Genomic DNA, 18,273 nt, shown 5'->3' with positions numbered 1-18,273 from the left:
TGTGCCTATATTACAATTAAGGGACCTACAATATGGTCATGCAGAATAAAGGCCTTAATATTTGCTTTTTAAGCCTATTTACTTGATCTGCTTAGGTAGTCTCTCTATGGTTTCAGAAGCTGTACACATTTTTAGCTAGGCTATGTATTTTAAAGGGATAGGCTACTTCAGCGATGTGTCCCCCCCAATGTCAAAGTAATTCCTACGCCCTGGCAGCAGATCAATTATTTGTGAATCACAGTTGTCTCTGATGAAAGTTTATTAAAAAATGATCACACAGGGGCAGGTGTTGGTGGTGATCCTCAGCTCTTCATCGAGGTGGCTCTTCACAAAATTAATGTGATATCATAATTTTTCTGAAATTTAAATAAGGTGCCAGGCCTTCTCCTCTAACATCAGTGCATGACCTCTCAAATGCGCTTCTAGGTGAATGGTCAAAAATTCCCATAAACATACTCCTAAACCTTGTTGAAAGCCTTCCCAGAAGAGTTGAAGCTGTTGATAGCTGCAAAGAGTGGGCCAACTCCATATTAATGTTTATGTGCATGTAAAGGCAGGCATCCCGAAACTTTTAGTGTATCTTGAATTTAACTTTTTGACTAGGCAAAACATAATAAGAGATACCTTGAATTAGAATTCTTGGAAGTCAAACCTCATTTAATAATATGCAGTTTAATTGTGGATATCTCAGTCCGATTTCTGACTATATAGGATTATCTTTATTTGGAGATATATTTGCATTTAGTTGTGCGATTATAAAGAATTTCAAATATCTAGAGTTCTGACTATAGTCAAAATTCCTTTATGGCTCGTTTCCACCGAGCAGTAGGCCTACAGGTCAGTACAGATTAGTACGGTGCGCAATTTTTGTCGTTTCCATTGTCAGAAGTTGTGAATAGTACCCTAATTGCGTAACGTACAATTTTTTTTGGCACCCTTCCATAGGGGTACTTAATTAGTCTGGTGGAGCTAGACTCCCTGCAGAATGTTGATTGGTTGACAGACAGTCTTCACTTTTTTGCCTGTGTTTTTCCTTGCAGCCTGCAGCTTTGGCTCAAGTAAAGCATGTGTAACAGCTGAAACAAATCAGACACAATTATTTATTCATTGTATTTAAAAAGGAACTGCATGTAAGACATGTATTTCAATTGATCATAAAATGGCCCTGATATGTCACTAGACATTAAGAAATCATGTTAATTTCAAATACTGACAACAGTAGTCCGGCCAGAATATTGTCATTTAAAAGTTGTTGCAGACCTCAACTGATGTTGATCTTCTTCTTTCGGCTGTTCCCTTCAGGGGTCGCCACAGCGAATCAACTGACATTGATGTTAACATGAAACTTGATCACAGCTGAAGTTAATAAATGCAATATTTCTCAAATACACAGATGTTTTAAATGACATTTTCATTCAACACTTTATGTACTGCTTAATAAAGCATCTATTTGGACAAGATTAAACTTCAACATCTAAACCTACACTATTAATGAAGTGTTGTCAACGTTTTTTATCAGTTTTAGTTTGATAAACATGACAATATAACACAGGGCCGGCGTTTGCTATAGGCGAGCTAGGCGGTCGCCTAGGGCGACAATTGTGTTAGGGGCGCGAGCGCGCTCTAGTGCCGCCCATTACTTCACATTAAGCATATAATCGGAACAAGCGAAATACAACATAATGTTCATGAAACATGATCATCATAGGGCGCCCCCTCAGCCACACGTTTAATTACTTATCAACCTGATTATTGGATTGAATTGATGGTGATTATTGATTATTAGTTCAGGCGTTAGGTCAGGCAAGTGCTCATCTTGCGCGTTCATCAAAAATGAGGCGTCTAAACCCCGCGGGTGCACAGGGACGGAAAAAGAGAAAGGAAGAAAATCGAAAGAAAGCCCAGTATAGAGGTTCGTCTTCTTATCTCAGCCAATAAGATGTCAAACAAAATAAAATTACTTAGTATCAATCTTATCAACTAATATTTATTTTATAAATATTATTAATATTGTCACCAAGCTATCCAAGCTATCACTTGCTAGTTTTCTACATAATTACTATACGTATTGCAAACATAACTTCACTGACAATAATCTACAATAACCTACATGGATGTCATTTAAATATCAAAAGCCCAGTTCGTTATGAATATGGATAACGTATGCACGTTAGTTATAAAAAGTACAAACGCTCTCTACGTGAGCGTCGGAAGGAAATAAATACGGCCTCTCGTTTTTTTTTTTTTTTTACTGAAGCAGCCTAACGATAGATACCATATTATTTACATTAAACACAAATATGCTGTATTCACTATATTCTCTTCTGCGGCTGTAGTGTAGTGGTAAGACACATGGCATAAAGATTTGATGCAGATCGATCAGAGGTTCGAGCCTACCTTTTACCACACTCGCTCTATTCCCTTTTCCCATCACATATCAGATCGGAAAGGCATTTATTTTTTTAATAAAAAGTGAGAAAATGTTTGAAAAGTGGAAATAAAGCGTCAAACGTGTTTAATAATAAGTGCTTCTCGGTTAGGGGTAGGCCTAGGAAAACGGACGTGCTGAATTAGAATAGAGACGATAAAAGTGAGTGGAGTGGGGTGGGGGGCGCAAAACTTCATCTCGCCTAGGGCAACCAAAGAGCTAGAGCCGGCCCTGATATAACATCGCGACTACATGAAAAGAGGTTTTACTGTTATAAAGTAATGATTTGTGAGCATTAGCGTACCATAAGGTTTTAGAATAAACACGAAACACACGTGATTGCTGTAATGCAGTGAATCTGGCCAATCGTGGATCAGCTGTGTCGTCATCAGAGCTCGAGCAGCCTGCTGCAGTCCCCCTTGAGAATCTGCAGCGGCTGCATCAGCTGGCTCCTCTCGAATCGCTCTCGCGGTACTTTGTTGACATACATCACAGTCACGTGCCGTCACCGCTGCCTCAAGTCGGACAAAATTTCTAACCGGCATGCAGTGCTTCAAGTCTGCCACTGATCGGTCTGCGCATCGCTGGGTGAAGTCGAAAAAGCCTAAAGTCAGTAGTGTTTCGGTATCCGGGTTGCCAGCTCTGCTCTAGTTACAGCAACAAACATTCCGTGCTGGATCCTGCAGCCTATCTGGCAACCTCGAGTCAGGGGGAGGGGGAGAGGGGATACACCTGCAGTACCAGTTTTGGCCACAATCTTACATACACTTGCTCTAATGAATGATCCAGCAAATTTACTCTCCCAACATAGTTTGCGTGAGAATGACGTCAATTGCTACACCTTCATAAGAGTACTTTTGGCAGTGGAAATGCAAGCTGGATCAGGGTTTATGGAATCCGACCCGAATCATACTGTACTGTATGAGCCATACCGCACCACTTGGTGGAAACGAGCCTTTAGATATCTGAAACATGTATGCAAATACACCTTTACTAATTTACACCTTATACATTTTATTTATTGGAAACTGTTGTCATCCGCCATTTTGTCTTACTTACTTTACTTGGCAGGTCAACATTAACAATAAAGTAACATACACAATACATATATAGGCCTACACAATAAAATATAGACATACTGTTGTACCATCCTAAGTGATATACTGATATTAAACACATTTTAGACTTTATAATAAGAAATATGCATTATGAAATAAAGAAGAACTCTACATAATTATTTAATTAAAATATTTATATCAGTAAATTTCAAGTGATATGTCAGTAAATATATGGGTTTGTTTAAAATAAATGTAGGCCTATTTTAAATACATATTGGCATAGTTTTTTTTTCACTAGGGCACACTCTGCAATCATTGCCTCTGACATTTCCTCACCATCACACATCGAACTTGGAAAGACTTAATGAAATTACAATTAGGCTACTCATAATTACAAGTTGTGCTGATGTTCAAATTATATTCTTTCTGACATGACTTAAAAACACCCATAACACACATAACTGTTGAAGCTAAATCTTGACCCCCACTTTGCAAAGTTCTTGTATGTTCTATTAATCATGGAGCAAGAAACCGATTGCATATTATGCAAGTTAAACTTATCATTTTATGTGCATCAATAAACTTAAGTAATTTGCCAATGTGGTCCTGCCTGAATTAAGCAAAACATGGTCAGGTCAAAGTGTCAGAATAATTTTGCTCCCAAATGTTTTATAAATGTCACTGGTAGTCTGTATAAAGAATTTTGGGGGTATAATATGTCACAGTTTACTTTAGTTTGCTAAATTTACTGTAGTGTCCTGCACCTATTTTATATAAGGTGTCTGATTCATTTATTTCTTATTTCTGATGTATTTCTCATTACAGAGATGCTAGTCATGGCTTCAGCCGAATGTATAAATAGCAAGGAGGAGTGGTCTAAAGAAAACTGGATCATGAAAAAGGCAACGGACGTGCACTTTATTCCTTATTATCTAAAGAAGCGCCCAGAACACCGAGCTCCTTTTTTTTTTTTCAATGATAGCTATATTTTACATGAATGCGTTCCTGCGTTCTTTCTGAGATTAAAGTGAGACAACAAACATTGAGTTGAGAACTCAGCTGCCAATTTCTCACTCGGCAAAAGTATTTAGAGCGGATCGCGGATGAGTTCCAATAACGGCGCGGACCGCGAGCTGCGGATCCCCGAGCGTACCGCAGACTCCAACGGAACTCCTGCGGACAAGGTAAGTCGGATTCATACACAAACATAATGAAGGTAAGACATAAGAGCTCCTCGCTTGAATAAAGATACTGATCTTTATGCCCTGGTTCCAGCAATATTTATTTTTATATTTTAATGGAGAAGACGCTGAAACACAATGAAGTGTAAGCAAACGTGTGTCTATTACGCAGTTGTGATTAGCCTACTAACATTTTACAGTAGCCTAATAACTAATTTGATGATGTCTGCAGTGACAATTTCATTTGTAGGAATCTTAAATTACAATTTTATAGTCAAAATGTAATTACATTTAACTTTGATTTGATTAGTTATTTAATGAAATATACTTTTAAATAATTTTTTGAATTTCCAACAGTAAATACTAGCCAAATCTTCAAATTGAATTAGTATTATTAATAGCAAGAGGTAGTAAAGCTGCACTGAAAGCTAAATCAGCTTCCCAGATTATGTTTAGCCTACAACTTTAATCAACCATTTTAGGTTCTGGAAAGAAAATGTATGAAAGGGAAAATAATAATAATAATAATAATAATTCACAAGACCATCCAAACTGGTATAGAAACTGGTATTTATGCTTATGATTTCTAAAATAAAAAAAATAAAAAAGATTGTTCACCCAAAAATACATATTGCCATTAATTGTTCTGTGATTACAAACCCATAATATATGCTATTTGTGTTGAAGCATCTGAAATTAGCCAGCTCACAATCACATATGCTATTTGTGCTAAAGCATCTAAAAATAGAAATTAAAGAATGCCCTTAGAAATATTGAAAGCGACTTAGTGAGGAGTTGTGAGGAGAGGCTAAAAAAAAACTTGCTAATCGCTATTTCAAACCATGCAAACCATCTAACTTTACATTACCCTTACGAAAGGAAAATATATTTACCAATATATTTTCTTGAAATATATTTTAATATATGGAATAATATATTGATGGTATTATAAAATATATTATATATTCATGCAATATATTGCAAAATATACAAATGATTGCCGCTTTCAATATATTGCAATATATTTGAAAATATAAATATTAAATCCCATATGTGAATATATTGCATGATATTTTCAAATATATTGCAATATATTTTTGTTTCGTATGGGTATGTATTTTAAAAATACAAATATTTGAATTGTTTACTTACTTGTAGCTGTATGATTCATTTTCAGTCTGAAAAAATACAAATCTACTATTGAGTTCTCAACACAGCACGTAGCAGTAGCAAACAAACTCCAAATGGGTGACACCTGCTCGTTTAGGCTCAGACATTCAGCCCTTGTGTATGTATTTGTGTGCTCACATGCAGGGCCGTTTCTAGCCTTTCTGGCACCCTAGGCAAGATTCATATGTCCCCCCCCCCCCCCCCCCCTTTTTTTTCACTATAATTTATAAAGCAAATATGACTTCCTTATTTCATGGGCATATTGTACGCATTAATCCAGTAATGTAGCTAGGTTTATTATCACTGAGATCAGAAATGTTAGGGGGGTTCTGGGGCATGCTTCCCCGAGAAAATTTTGATTTCTATGATCTACATATGTGTATTTTAAGATGTTCTGAAGGCCAAAAAATTAGATAACAATAGCTTGAAAACCATGTCGCTCGGCGCCGCTGCGGATTGAAGAACACACTGACACAAAGACTAAAAGACGGGACGAAGCCGTAGCCGAAGCCTTGCGCCAGTTTCATGTTTTAAAGGTTAATCACATATTTTTTTAGAGGGGGCATAAGAGGCATAAGTTCATAAAAAGGGCCTAGTGACGCCCATGGTTATGACAGTATTAGCCTACTTGATCAATTTACACTAAACAGCTATCTCTGATATAAAGATTTTTTTTTTTTTTCAAATTAACTGCTATAATGTTCTGCACCTGAAATGAGCATGGCGTGTGGTCCGTCCAGTACTAATATTCAGTGTAATGTTTTGCTCAACGTTATGATAGAGAGACCAGCTTAGTAGAGAACAAGTAACCAATAAGTAGACTACATACCTGAATATATAAATAAATTTATTTCGCTTTCTTTTTTATATTTCCTCTTTTTTCTTTTTACGATACTGAGCCCCTGATGGCTTTGACCTTTTCACGATGATGAAACTAAAGCACGCTGTAACGAGTAGAAATATAGTGCGGCCCCTTTAAGAGTTGTGCGCGCTCCCTGCAAACGAAGTCTGCATTTTGTGTGTGTGCGCACTGAGTCTTGAGCTCCCATGTGTGGGGATTATTTTCTGTTGCTAACAGTCAGTTATTTTGTTTTATTAAGTAATGCTGTGGACGGAAAGGGAGTTTGTGATGAGAGTTCAGCGGGGAATAAAGTGCGATCTGTTTGATGTTAATCGCCTCCGTGTTTGCATCCACTCCAGTTACATTAAGTGAGCTATCCGCATTTTTCACTCGGACACAAGCGTTACAACGCCACGGATGACGACGTTCCCTGCCGCCCTCTACATGATCTCATTTCATTACAGCAGCGCCACTATCACCCTGGCGACTTCACTCCAATAATCGCAACTAATGATAATGCCTTGAAATAGCAAAAGTACGAAATATGAATAATAAAATAAATATGAAATAACTAAAAAATCTTGTTGGGGCGGGGGCTCACTGGCGCCCCCCAGCTGTTGGCGCCCTAGGCGACCGCCTAGTTTGCCTATGCCTAGAAACGGCACTGCTCACATGCATGCATGCGTATGTGTTAATGCATTAATCCTTGTTTTCTGACTGAAGATGTAAACAGTTTGAAATAAACATGACGTAATGCATCATGGGAATGTAGACCAGTAATTTACCAGTAAATGTTACAGTACTGTAGTTTATTATTAGTGCAGCAAAACCTCACCTCATATTACGGTAAAATACCTTCCAATGATGTTAAAGCTAAATACTGGCGATTTTACAGTTATTTACCCAGATATCTACAGCAAGATTTAACAGTGTAGCTGAAGCGATGTTCTCATGTGGGTGTGTAGTGCTGCTTTTACTATTTTCTACACCGGCATTGCCTTTTCATGCTAGCTGTGCCACTGTTCTGATGTGTGGGTATTTATTTAGTTGCTTGCACTGTCTGCTACACTGGCATTGCCTGGCATCATCTTACCTAGCCTTTCATGATAAAGCACTGGCTGGGGCGCTGTTCACATGTGGGCTTGCCCTGTCTACTATATACACCGGCATGCCACCGTTCATTAGCCTGGTCCTACCAGACTCTTGTACGTTTCATTTGTACAGAGAGTACGGCCACTCTCCATTAACAAGTGTTAAGTTAAAAACTATTGGATCTCCCCAGAGCCACTCTGGATCTGCCACAACCAATCACTAACGTTTGGTTGTGACATAGGCAATCTCAAACCATAGACAGTATAGCGCATGATATCAATGGCAGTAAAGGCTCCACATTAAAGCCGCACATTAAAGCCGTCGGTCTTCTCATAACCCGCGGACCCCGTATGTCTATTTAATGGTCGCGGGTGCGCGGCGGGTTGTAAAAAAATATACAGTGGTGCGGTGCGGGCCAAATAACTTCATAAAAGTGGCGCCGCGGGTCAGTGCAGCACTAACAGTTCCCCTAAAACACTGCAAGAGGAGTTCAGAGTTCTTCTGGCGTCGCGTGTGAAATGTCTTCATCCCAGGTAACGTTACAGTCAGTGGCATGTTTCAGCATGTAATTTCATGGGTTTTATTTTTTTCAAACGCCAAATAATCACGATGCTCACGTTTACAAGCCAGCGTCATTATAGTAGTCTATTGGTTACCGTTTTACAGAATCTATATGATACTTCAGTTCAATGTTTGAGTGGTAGCTCACCATAACAAGCAGGACAGCATCGGTCGGGCACGCTTCCTTCAGCTCACGCCGACGAGCAAACGCTGGTCACATATTGATCCTCGTCCTGCCTTTAATCCCATCACTTTTTCGTTTCCTCTTATTGCTTTCCTCCAACAAAACCTTTTCTTTCTTATTTGTCTCTGCTGCTTCGGACATGACTATATTATCCGACGAACAAAGTTGGGCTCGCACGTCCGAATTTAAGGAAGTGTGGGTGTTGGTGGAAGTGACGTATATGCCGTAAAGCAGTCGAATTTTGTAGTTCTTTTTTTTCTCGGGTTACTACCCGAAACCCGAAGTTTAAAAGTACGATTAAAAACGATACAGACCCCATCAGGCTATGGCAGACGTGTCATTCAACCTATTGTAAGTCGATTTATCATCACAAGAGTCTTAAAAAATATATTATGAAGGTTGAAAAGTTACCTAGTGCTGCTTTAAAAGCCATGCACCAAACACTTAAACATAAATCAAACATATACAATACAGTAGCCTAGTTTAAACTAATTTAAGATTCTTTAACTTTTAAAATTAATTTTACACTCCTATGGCTAACTTACTTTTTTCAAAATGGTAACACTTTACAATATGGTTTCATTTTTGTTAGAATTAGCATGAACCAACAATAAATAATACTTCTAAAGCAATTATAAATCTTAGTTCATTTTAATCTCACCATTTTCAGATCCAAAGTTGTATCTGTTAACATTAGGCACTGTAAACTAAACACAATTTTATTACTAACACCAAAATAATTTGCTCTCTCTTTGATCGTGTTAGTTAATCCATTAAAAAATGAGACCTCTTTGTAAAGTGTTAGCAATAATTATAGTGCCTTACAAAAAAAAAATACATAAAATATCTAGATAATGCAAACAAGTCATTGAACAGCTGTCACAGGTTTTTGTGTGTTTGTGTGTGTGTGTGTTTTGTTTGTGTATTATTTTCAAGTTTATATGACATTCATGTGTCTTGGTTTTGGCATTTTCACTGTCATGTTTCTCTATGTCTCATTCGGTCCCCTAGCTCATCGCTAGTATCGTGTATAGGAGTTTGGGCACTGGTAAGGACAGTAAAAAATGCTGGCTCGCTACACATTGGGACACTGATGACTATTTCCAACGACGTGACGACGTCCTCATTGTACAACATCATTACTGGTATTTATGAACAACAGCAGAATTTATATCTTTCTGACATTACTTGTAATGTTATTTAAAGTAGATTATGATAAATACTTTGTTTGTTACATATACGTGCAACATTTCAGCTATAAATACATTTATAAATGCTTGCTAGATTGTGTTCATTACCTGTCTAATGATGTATGTTTATGCTAAAATATAAAAAAATATTGGTTTCTTTTTATAAAAAAATATATTGTGTGTCGTTATCAGTCGTACTTCAGAACATCTGTCATGGGGGCATAGTGACCATCAATGCACCCTGGGTTTTGTGGTGCATTGTGTGGACTTTTTAGGGTATATTACATATTACGGTATTTATACGGTACATATACACAGTGTGAATGGACCAAATCTAGCGGCCCGGGAACAAATGCCGGGTCGCATTATCCGTGTATTTACCAGAATCGCAGTGTGAAAGGGGCTATGGTGAAACGTGCCGTGCAGTATTCACTGCTTCCCCATATGCGTCTTGTCTTACGCAAGCGTACACGGTGCAATTTTTGCTGTTGTACGAACTCGCAGACGATTTTTTTTTTCTCGGGAGAAATCGCGTGAACATCGTGGATGCTCGTATGGTCGTGGCTCGCAGCGTGTGAGAGGAAATATGAGATGAGCCGAGCACGTTAAGAGCACCTCCCGACCTAACGATTTTTTAAAACATGTTTAAAAAGTTCGGGGAGTCGGCTCGATTTTTACTAGCATATGACTGTCCCCTTTTGCCAAATCATGCACAAGCACGTCACATAGACTCAATCTATGAGTATTATTACTAGCAGTTAGGGGTGTAACGATTCGTTTAACAACGATTCGATTTGTATCACGATTTGAGGTTGTCGATACGATTAAAGGACGATATTGGTTCATTTAGAACGATATGATCCGAAACGATTCAGTGACTTGAAATCGATTCAGTAACCTTTTAGCCAAAAAGGAGGAGGGCAGGTGAATTTCCCCGAAGGGTGGATTTATTAACAATAGTGGAAGTGAAAGTGCGTCGAGTGGGGTGCTCCGTGCTCGGTGTGGTCTCTCTCTTGCGTCCTCGGTGCTCGCAGTGATGTGCATCCGTGCTCAGAGTGAGTGCTGGCCGTCACATGCTGCTCTCTGGAGGGAAAATGGAGACAACAGTTAGCCGAGTCTTCTGGAGACATTTCTCACCTCTCTGGGCGGCGTGCAGGCTTATAAAGCCGGCCGCTGATGAGCTGCAGGTGTGACGGCTCAGCCTGTGATGAGCGGGTGCAAGTGTGCCCGCCTTGTTTCCAGGGCGACGCTGATGAGAGCTCGGGACACTTGTCACACTCCCCCCCTCTAAGCGATGTCCTTGTCCTGCGGAGAAGCGGGGAAACTGGGGGGGGGGAGTGGAGCCTGACAGACCTGCGAAAGCTGACCACATCCGGGAAAGACCATCGGCGTTGGCCGTCCCGGCTCGATGTTGGACGGTGAAGTTGAAGTCCTGGAGCGCCAGGAACCACCGCGTCACCCTGGCATTCGTCTCCTTGGCCCGGGCCATCCATTGAAGTGGTGCGTGGTCAGTAGTCAGGGTGAAGTGGCGGCCAAGGAGGTAATAACGGAGCTCCAGGACTGCCCACTTGACGGCCAACGCCTCCCGTTCCACGGTTGCGTATCGCTGTTCTGCTGGGGTCAGCTTTCGGCTGATGTAGAGCACCGGGTGTTCCTCGCCGTCGGTGACCTGGGAGAGGACAGCTCCCAACCCGGTGTGGGAGGCGTCCGTCTGCAGCAGGAAGGGGCTATTGAAGTCGGGCGCTCGTAGGACAGGGGCCGAGGTGAGGGCCGACTTGATGCGGTGGAACGCCGCCTCCGCCTCTGTGCTCCACAGGATCTTCTCTGGCTGCCCCTTCCTGGTCAGGTCTGTCAGGGGAGAGGCTAAGGAGGAGAAGTCAGGGATAAAGCACCGATAGTAACCCGCCAACCCCAAAAAGGCTCGTACCTGCGTCTTCGTGGTGGGACGGGGAGCGGAGAGAATCGCCGTGACCTTCTTTTCCTGTGGTCGGATCAGACCCCGTCCCACCTGGTAGCCGAGGTACTTGGCTTCCGCGAGTCCTAGGTGGCATTTCCGGGGTTTGGCGGTCAGCCCAGTCCGACGTAACTCCGACAGCACCTTCCGCAGCCGGTCCAGGTGGTCCTCCCAGGTCTCGGAGTGTACCACCACGTCATCCAGGTAGGCCGCCGCGTAGCCTTGGTGGGGTCGGAGCAGGATGTCCATGAGCCGCTGGAAGGTGGCGGGTGCTCCGTGCAGGCCGAAAGGGAGGACGCGGTATTGCCAGTGGCCGCTCGGAGTGGAGAAGGCTGTCTTTGGCTTGGCCTGACTGGAGAGGGGTACCTGCCAATACCCTTTTGTGAGGTCGAGGGTGGAGATGTACCGCGCCCTCCCCAGGCGGTCCAGCAGGTCATCTACGTGGGGCATGGGATAGCCGTCGAACTCCGAGACCTCGTTGAGCCGGCGGAAGTTGTGAAGGTGCCATCGGGCTTTGGGACCATCACAATCGGGCTGGACCACGGGCTGCATGATGGTTCGATGACCCCTAACTTCAGCATCTCCTGTACCTCTGCCACGATGGCGTGTCGCCGAGCCTCCGGAACACGGTAGTGCCGCTGCCGAACGACGACTCCTGGGGGCGTCCGGACGTCATGCTCCAGGACGTGAGTCCGCCCGGGGCGAGGGGAGAACACCGCAGAAAACTGACTGACCAGGTGTTGCAACTCCGACTTTTGGGCCGCCGACAGTTGGGGGTCCACGTCTACCATCACGGGTGGGGGCTCCGTGAACGCGGAGAGCTGGGGCCCGGTCCCGACCCAGCGCTTCAGGTGGCTGATGTGGTACAGCTGGTCGGCTCTCCTCTTCCCAGGCTGCCGGACCCGGTAGGTGACGGACCCGACCTTCTCGGGGACTGTGAAGGGAACCTGCCAGGTGGCCAAGAACTTACAGGCGGCTGTCGGGACCAGGACCAAGGCGTGGTCCCCGCGCTGGAACTCTCGGGGTTGGGCGGCCCGGTCGAAGTGCCTCCGTTGGGCCTGCTGGGCTTTGGCCAGGTGCTCCCGGACGATGGGCATCACGCGGTCGATCCTGTCGCGCATCTGCCGCACGTGCTCGATCGTGGAACGGTGTACCCCCGGTTGTTGCTCCCAGGCCTCCTTGGCCACGTCGAGCAGTCCGCGGGGTTGCCGGCCGAAGAGGAGCTCAAACGGGGTGAAGCCGGTGGACGCTTGGGGGACTACCCGGATGCCAAAGAGGACGTAGGGCAGCATCTTGTCCCAGTCCCGTGGGTCTTCGGCGGCCACCCGCCGCAGCATCTGTTTGAGGGTTTGGTTGAACAGCTCGACGAGGCTGTCGGTCTGGGGGTGGTACACCGTTGTGCGGAGCTGTTGGACCTTCAGGAGCCTGCAGAGATCGGCCATCATCCGGGACATGAACGGGGTGCCCTGGTCAGTCAGAATCTGGGCTGGGATGCCCACCCGGCTACACAGAAGGAAGAGCTCCTGGGCGATGGCCTTGGTGGTGGCTTTCCGGAGGGGAATGGCCTCTGGGTAGCGGGTGGCATAGTCCACGATGATGAGGACGTGTTCATACCCCCGGGCGGACTTCGGCAGCGGTCCCACCAGATCCATTCCGATTCGCTCGAAGGGTACCTCTATGATGGGCAGCGGAATCAGCGGGCTGGGGGGAGGAACTCGTGGCGATGTCCAGTGGAAGCGATCTCGGATTCGTTGGATGGTGTTCTGAGCCCCGAGGTGGCCTGCCATGGGGTGTGTGTGGGCGATCTCCATCACTGCCTCGGTCTTGCTGCGGGGCACGACGAGCAGATTTTTTTCCTCCCCCCTCCGCTGAGCGACACAGTAGAGCAGGCCCTGCTCAATTTTGAAGTGGGGCGTAGGGTGCGGTGCGGGCTGTAGGTCCTTCCCCTCCACGACCCTTACTTGAGCCCAGCAGTGTTTCAGACGGTCGTCCTCGTGCTGCTCGCGGGCGAACGCCCCGGCCCCCGAGACCTGCTGGAAGAGATCATAGAACAGATTAGCAGCTTGGGGGGTTGACTCACCGTCTCGGGGGCTGTCGGAGGCCAGCAGCACAGGACGCCGTCTGGGTCTCCGCGCCGTCCGGCGCTTTGGGCGGCCCCCGGGCTGGCTGACAGGCTGAGTGGCGGCGGTGAGGAGACGGTCGAACCCCAGCCAGTCCCTTCCGAGCAACACGGGGACCGGCAGATCCTTGAGGATTCCAACTTTGATGGCCCAGGTGCCCGGGGCGGCCTCGATGGACACGCGACGTGCGGGGACTTCTCGGGTATCGCCGTGCACACACACAATGGGGACGGAGGTCTTCGAATCCACTCGCGGTGGCAGGATGGACACCTGTACGAGGCTGATGGCGCTGCCGGAGTCCAGGAGAGCCAGGAAGGGATGGCCGTTGATCTTCACCTCCGCCCGGGGCGCGTTCTCGGTGTGCACGGTGCAGCCTGCCAGCCATGCTCGTCCAGGGGATCGCGGGGCTTCGGTGGGCATGGGCTCGTCTGGAGGCCCGGGAACCGCCGGCCTGCCTACTGGTCGCGAGGTACCCTCCGGCGTGCGTCGCTCCTGGACCACCCTTCGGGGAAAAGGCGACGCTCGCTCCCCGACCTCCCGGTGGAAGGTGGCATCCGCCAGCTCAATGGCCTCGACCAGCTCATCCTTGGTGGTGGGCTTCCGCATCCCCACGGCTTGACGGAGGTGGCGCGGGAGCGCGCGCAGGAGGCGGTCGATGACGACGAGCTCCGCTACCTGGATGGCGGTGGAACCCTCGGCCAGCAACCAGTGTTGTGCCAGACGAGAGAGATCCTCGGCTTGGAGTCGGGGTGGGCGCCGTGGGTCATAGGACCAGTCATGGAAGAGTTGTGCAGCGCTGATCGATGAGAGCCCGATGCGGCCCAGGATCTCTTTCTTGAACACTGAATACGAAGTGCTTTGCGCAGGGGGAAGCGCGAAGTACGCCCGCTGCGCTTCCCCGGTCAACAGCGGGGCGATGATGCGAGCCCACTCGTCCTTCGGCCACGCCTCGCGGGTAGCGATGGTCTCAAACATCTCGAGGTACATGGCGACATCGTCGTGATCAGTCATTCGAGGCATGAGTTGGGTTCCTTGGGCGCGAGGGTCAGGCAGCGGAGCGCGTTGGGCAGCGGCCGCCCGCAGTGTGAGCAGCTCCCGCTCTGCAGTGTCTTGTCGAGAGGCCATATGCTCCATAATTTGCTGCTGGTGGATGCTCACCTCGGTGAGGTGTTTCAACAGTTCCTCCATCGTCGCAGGGAGGAGCGCCACCTGGGGAAACGGAGGGAAAAACCAATGAGTGCGGGGAAAATAAATCCAGGGAAAAGTCTCGGGGAAACGGGAACCACTCCACGTGAACCTGATGTCGGTACTTCTTCACGCTCTTGCCCGCATTCTCCACCAGTGTGACGGGGTGAAGAAGTACACGACACAGGAGGGCAGGTGAATTTCCCCGAAGGGTGGATTTATTAACAATAGTGGAAGTGAAAGTGCGTCGAGTGGGGTGCTCCGTGCTCGGTGTGGTCTCTCTCTTGCGTCCTCTGTGCTCGCGGTGATGTGGATCCGTGCTCAGAGTGAGTGCTGGCCGTCACACACTGCTCTCTGGAGGGAAAATGGAGACAACAGTTAGCCGAGTCTTCTGGAGACATCTCTCACCTCTCTGTGCGGCGTGCAGGCTTATAAAGCCGGCCGCTGATGAGCTGCAGGTGTGACGGCTCAGCCTGTGATGAGCAGGTGCAGGTGTGCCCGCCTTGTTTCCAGGGCGACGCTGATGAGCGCTCGGGACACTTGTCACAACACATATATACACACACACACACACACACACACACACACACACACACACACACACACACACACACACACACACACACACACACACACACACACACTCTCTCTCTCTCTCTCTCTCTCTCTCTCTCTCTCTCTCTCTCTCTCTCTCTCTCTCTCTCTCTCTCACGCGCACCCTTCTCCTTACTCTGGTTGTTTCGGTTGAAAGGAATGGCTACTGTTCTCTGCTTTTCTACAAATCATTTGCACACGTTTTCTTTTCTTTTTTTGTATAGCAGCAACATTGAAAGCTCCGGTGTCTGCTCGGGTGGTTGCGGCCGGCTCGCAGTGCAAACAGTCATGCCGTGTACCAGCTGATTAGATGCGATGATCAAATTAATTGACTCGTAGCGTCTGCAATATCTCATGACCTCCCGAGTGTCCGAATAACACATACGGCGCAGTACTCGTTCTGTATTTAAGGGATTGAGGTTATGTTTGTAACCCAATACGATCCTATCTTATCTGTTTGAGGGTGTGCACTGACCCTCAATACAATACAATAAAGTGCTGCGGGTTATTAACTCAACAAAAAAACATCCTTAATGAGTTTAATCAGACGTTTATACTACATGAACTAAATCTGCATAAAATGACGCAAATGCACTAGCGAACTTGACTGTGCTGGTCACGTAGCTGTTATGGACTCCGTGCTGTAGCTAAACTTAGAGAATTCACAACGTTTTATTACAAAAGTGTTCTCATTATAGTGCTATATATACAGTATATGACAGTCCCAGTAGTTATGCTGTGCGTTTCTGTTTTAACTGTGCACACTGAAGCTAAAGACCGGTACAATAAAGCAATTTAGACTACTGCATTGTTAATTAACTCAAACAAACTCATCCTACATCAGATTGAGCATGCATATACAGTATACAGAAAATAAACATAATATTACAACTTACAATGGCACAAAAGACTGTGAATGCAGAAGTGAGACTGTGGATGAAGGTGTAACTCTGGACGCGCTCTTCCACAACAAACCCTGAAACACCACATTTTTTAACAATCATTCTCATTCTTGTCATTTATTAGAACTTTGTGTGGCCTATACCACAGATTTGGGCTGCACATGTTGCACTTAACTTGTCAGGCAGACCAAGCTCAATTTAAAATTGAACATTGGTCTGGGGAGTCTGCTCTGTATTTTCTACTGCACAAGAGGTGTGATCAACTGGCATTATTCAAATGACTCTGTACGCAATTGGACAGTCCTTCAACCAATCAAAACACAAGAGGCATGATCAAAAGGCAATCGTCCATCATTTCACATCTGTCATCATTTTAAAACTGTGATTCCAATCATATTTCATAAAATTTAAAACCATTATGACGGTCAATGCTCATCTGAAGTGTCTTGGCTGAAGGAAATAATAGACATACATTACATTAACTATCAGCTTAATATATTGGCCAAATTTTCTTATTGAATCGATAACTTTAACAATGAGCATTTATCGGCTGATAATGATAACTGGTCAATATATTGTGCATCCCCAATGACATTAATTATGTTTATTTCTTTGTGTCAGCCCATGTGGGGAACTGAATCCATGATGCGGTTGATGTTCAGAGACCATGATGGGGCGATTTTCATGAGCAAGTCAGCCTATCTTCATCTTCCTTTTCGTTTAATCCACAAATCCTAAGATTCCAGCACCACTTGTACCGCTCAAGTTCTATGACACATTCTAATAGCTCTACGTTGTCTTTCTTTAAAGCCAACACTTCTCGATCAGTATTTTGTAAACAGAGTTGGGAGTAACGTGTTACAAAAGTAATGCATTGCATTTTTTAATTTTTTTATATATTATTTTTTGCTTTAAGGCATTAGCTTTAAAAAAAAAAAAGTATTAATATTTTACCCGTTACATTTTCAGTAATGCTTGCGTTACAACACACTTTTAGGCCAAAATGCAATGGTTAAAAAACAAAACAAAACAAAAAAACAGCCAGATCATGAGGCATTAAGGAATGAAGAATGAAGTTACCTCTCTGTGGCCAATCAATAGGGGTGTGTGGTGTCCAAGTTTGTAAAATAAAGACTAAATGACAGATTCTGATCTATTTGTATAGCGATTTATTTCATTCATCTCGCTGGTGTACCTTTTAATTGTGTGACATAGTCCAATGAAGGCATGTTAAGCCTTGTTTTACAGGAGTGCCTGTGAAGGCTCTGTTGTTTCAAAGAATAGGCAAGGCAAGTCAAGGCAAGTCAGTTTTATTTGTATAGCATATTTCATACACAATGACAATTTAAAGTGCTTTACATAGAAACGAATTAAATAGTGATAAGAAATAAGAATACCATGCGTAAGAATAATAAATAAAAAAAAAGAATAAAAAAAAAAAAAATATATATATATATATATATATATATATATATATATATATATATATATATATATATATATATGTATATATATATATATATATATATATATATATATATATATATATATATATATATATATATATATATATATATATATATATATATGTTGAGAAATAGATCCCTATCTGCCTGATTCTAAATTCGGGTACCCCTATCTGAGATGGAAGAGATAGAGGAGGTTCACACTGTCTCCTTACAAGTCGGTCCAAGACAGACTCCTGTGGGGGACATTAACTTTGCCCCACAGGGCCTCCCCTTTCTTGAGTCTGCTTTTTTACTGTCTGCTACCACAAGCAGAATGAAGCAAAGCACAAGGCAAGATGTTGTTT

The 18,273-nt window shown here is 44.4% G+C and overlaps 1 protein-coding gene across 1 annotated transcript in view; it reads left to right on the top strand.

The window, feature by feature from the left end:
* Positions 1–18,273, top strand: part of LOC137048292 (SH3 and cysteine-rich domain-containing protein 2-like) — a 146,765-nt gene that overhangs the window by 3,017 nt on the left and 125,475 nt on the right. The window contains exon 2 of the mRNA XM_067426401.1: positions 4,312–4,670. Coding sequence (XP_067282502.1) covers positions 4,590–4,670 — 81 coding nt within the window. The 5' untranslated portion in view covers positions 4,312–4,589. The remainder of the gene's footprint in view (positions 1–4,311; positions 4,671–18,273) is intronic.

The sequence above is a fragment of the Pseudorasbora parva genome, chromosome 19, assembly GCF_024679245.1.
Source record: "Pseudorasbora parva isolate DD20220531a chromosome 19, ASM2467924v1, whole genome shotgun sequence".
Lineage (NCBI taxonomy): Eukaryota > Metazoa > Chordata > Actinopteri > Cypriniformes > Gobionidae > Pseudorasbora > Pseudorasbora parva.
This window is presented reverse-complemented; position numbering and strand designations above follow the sequence as displayed.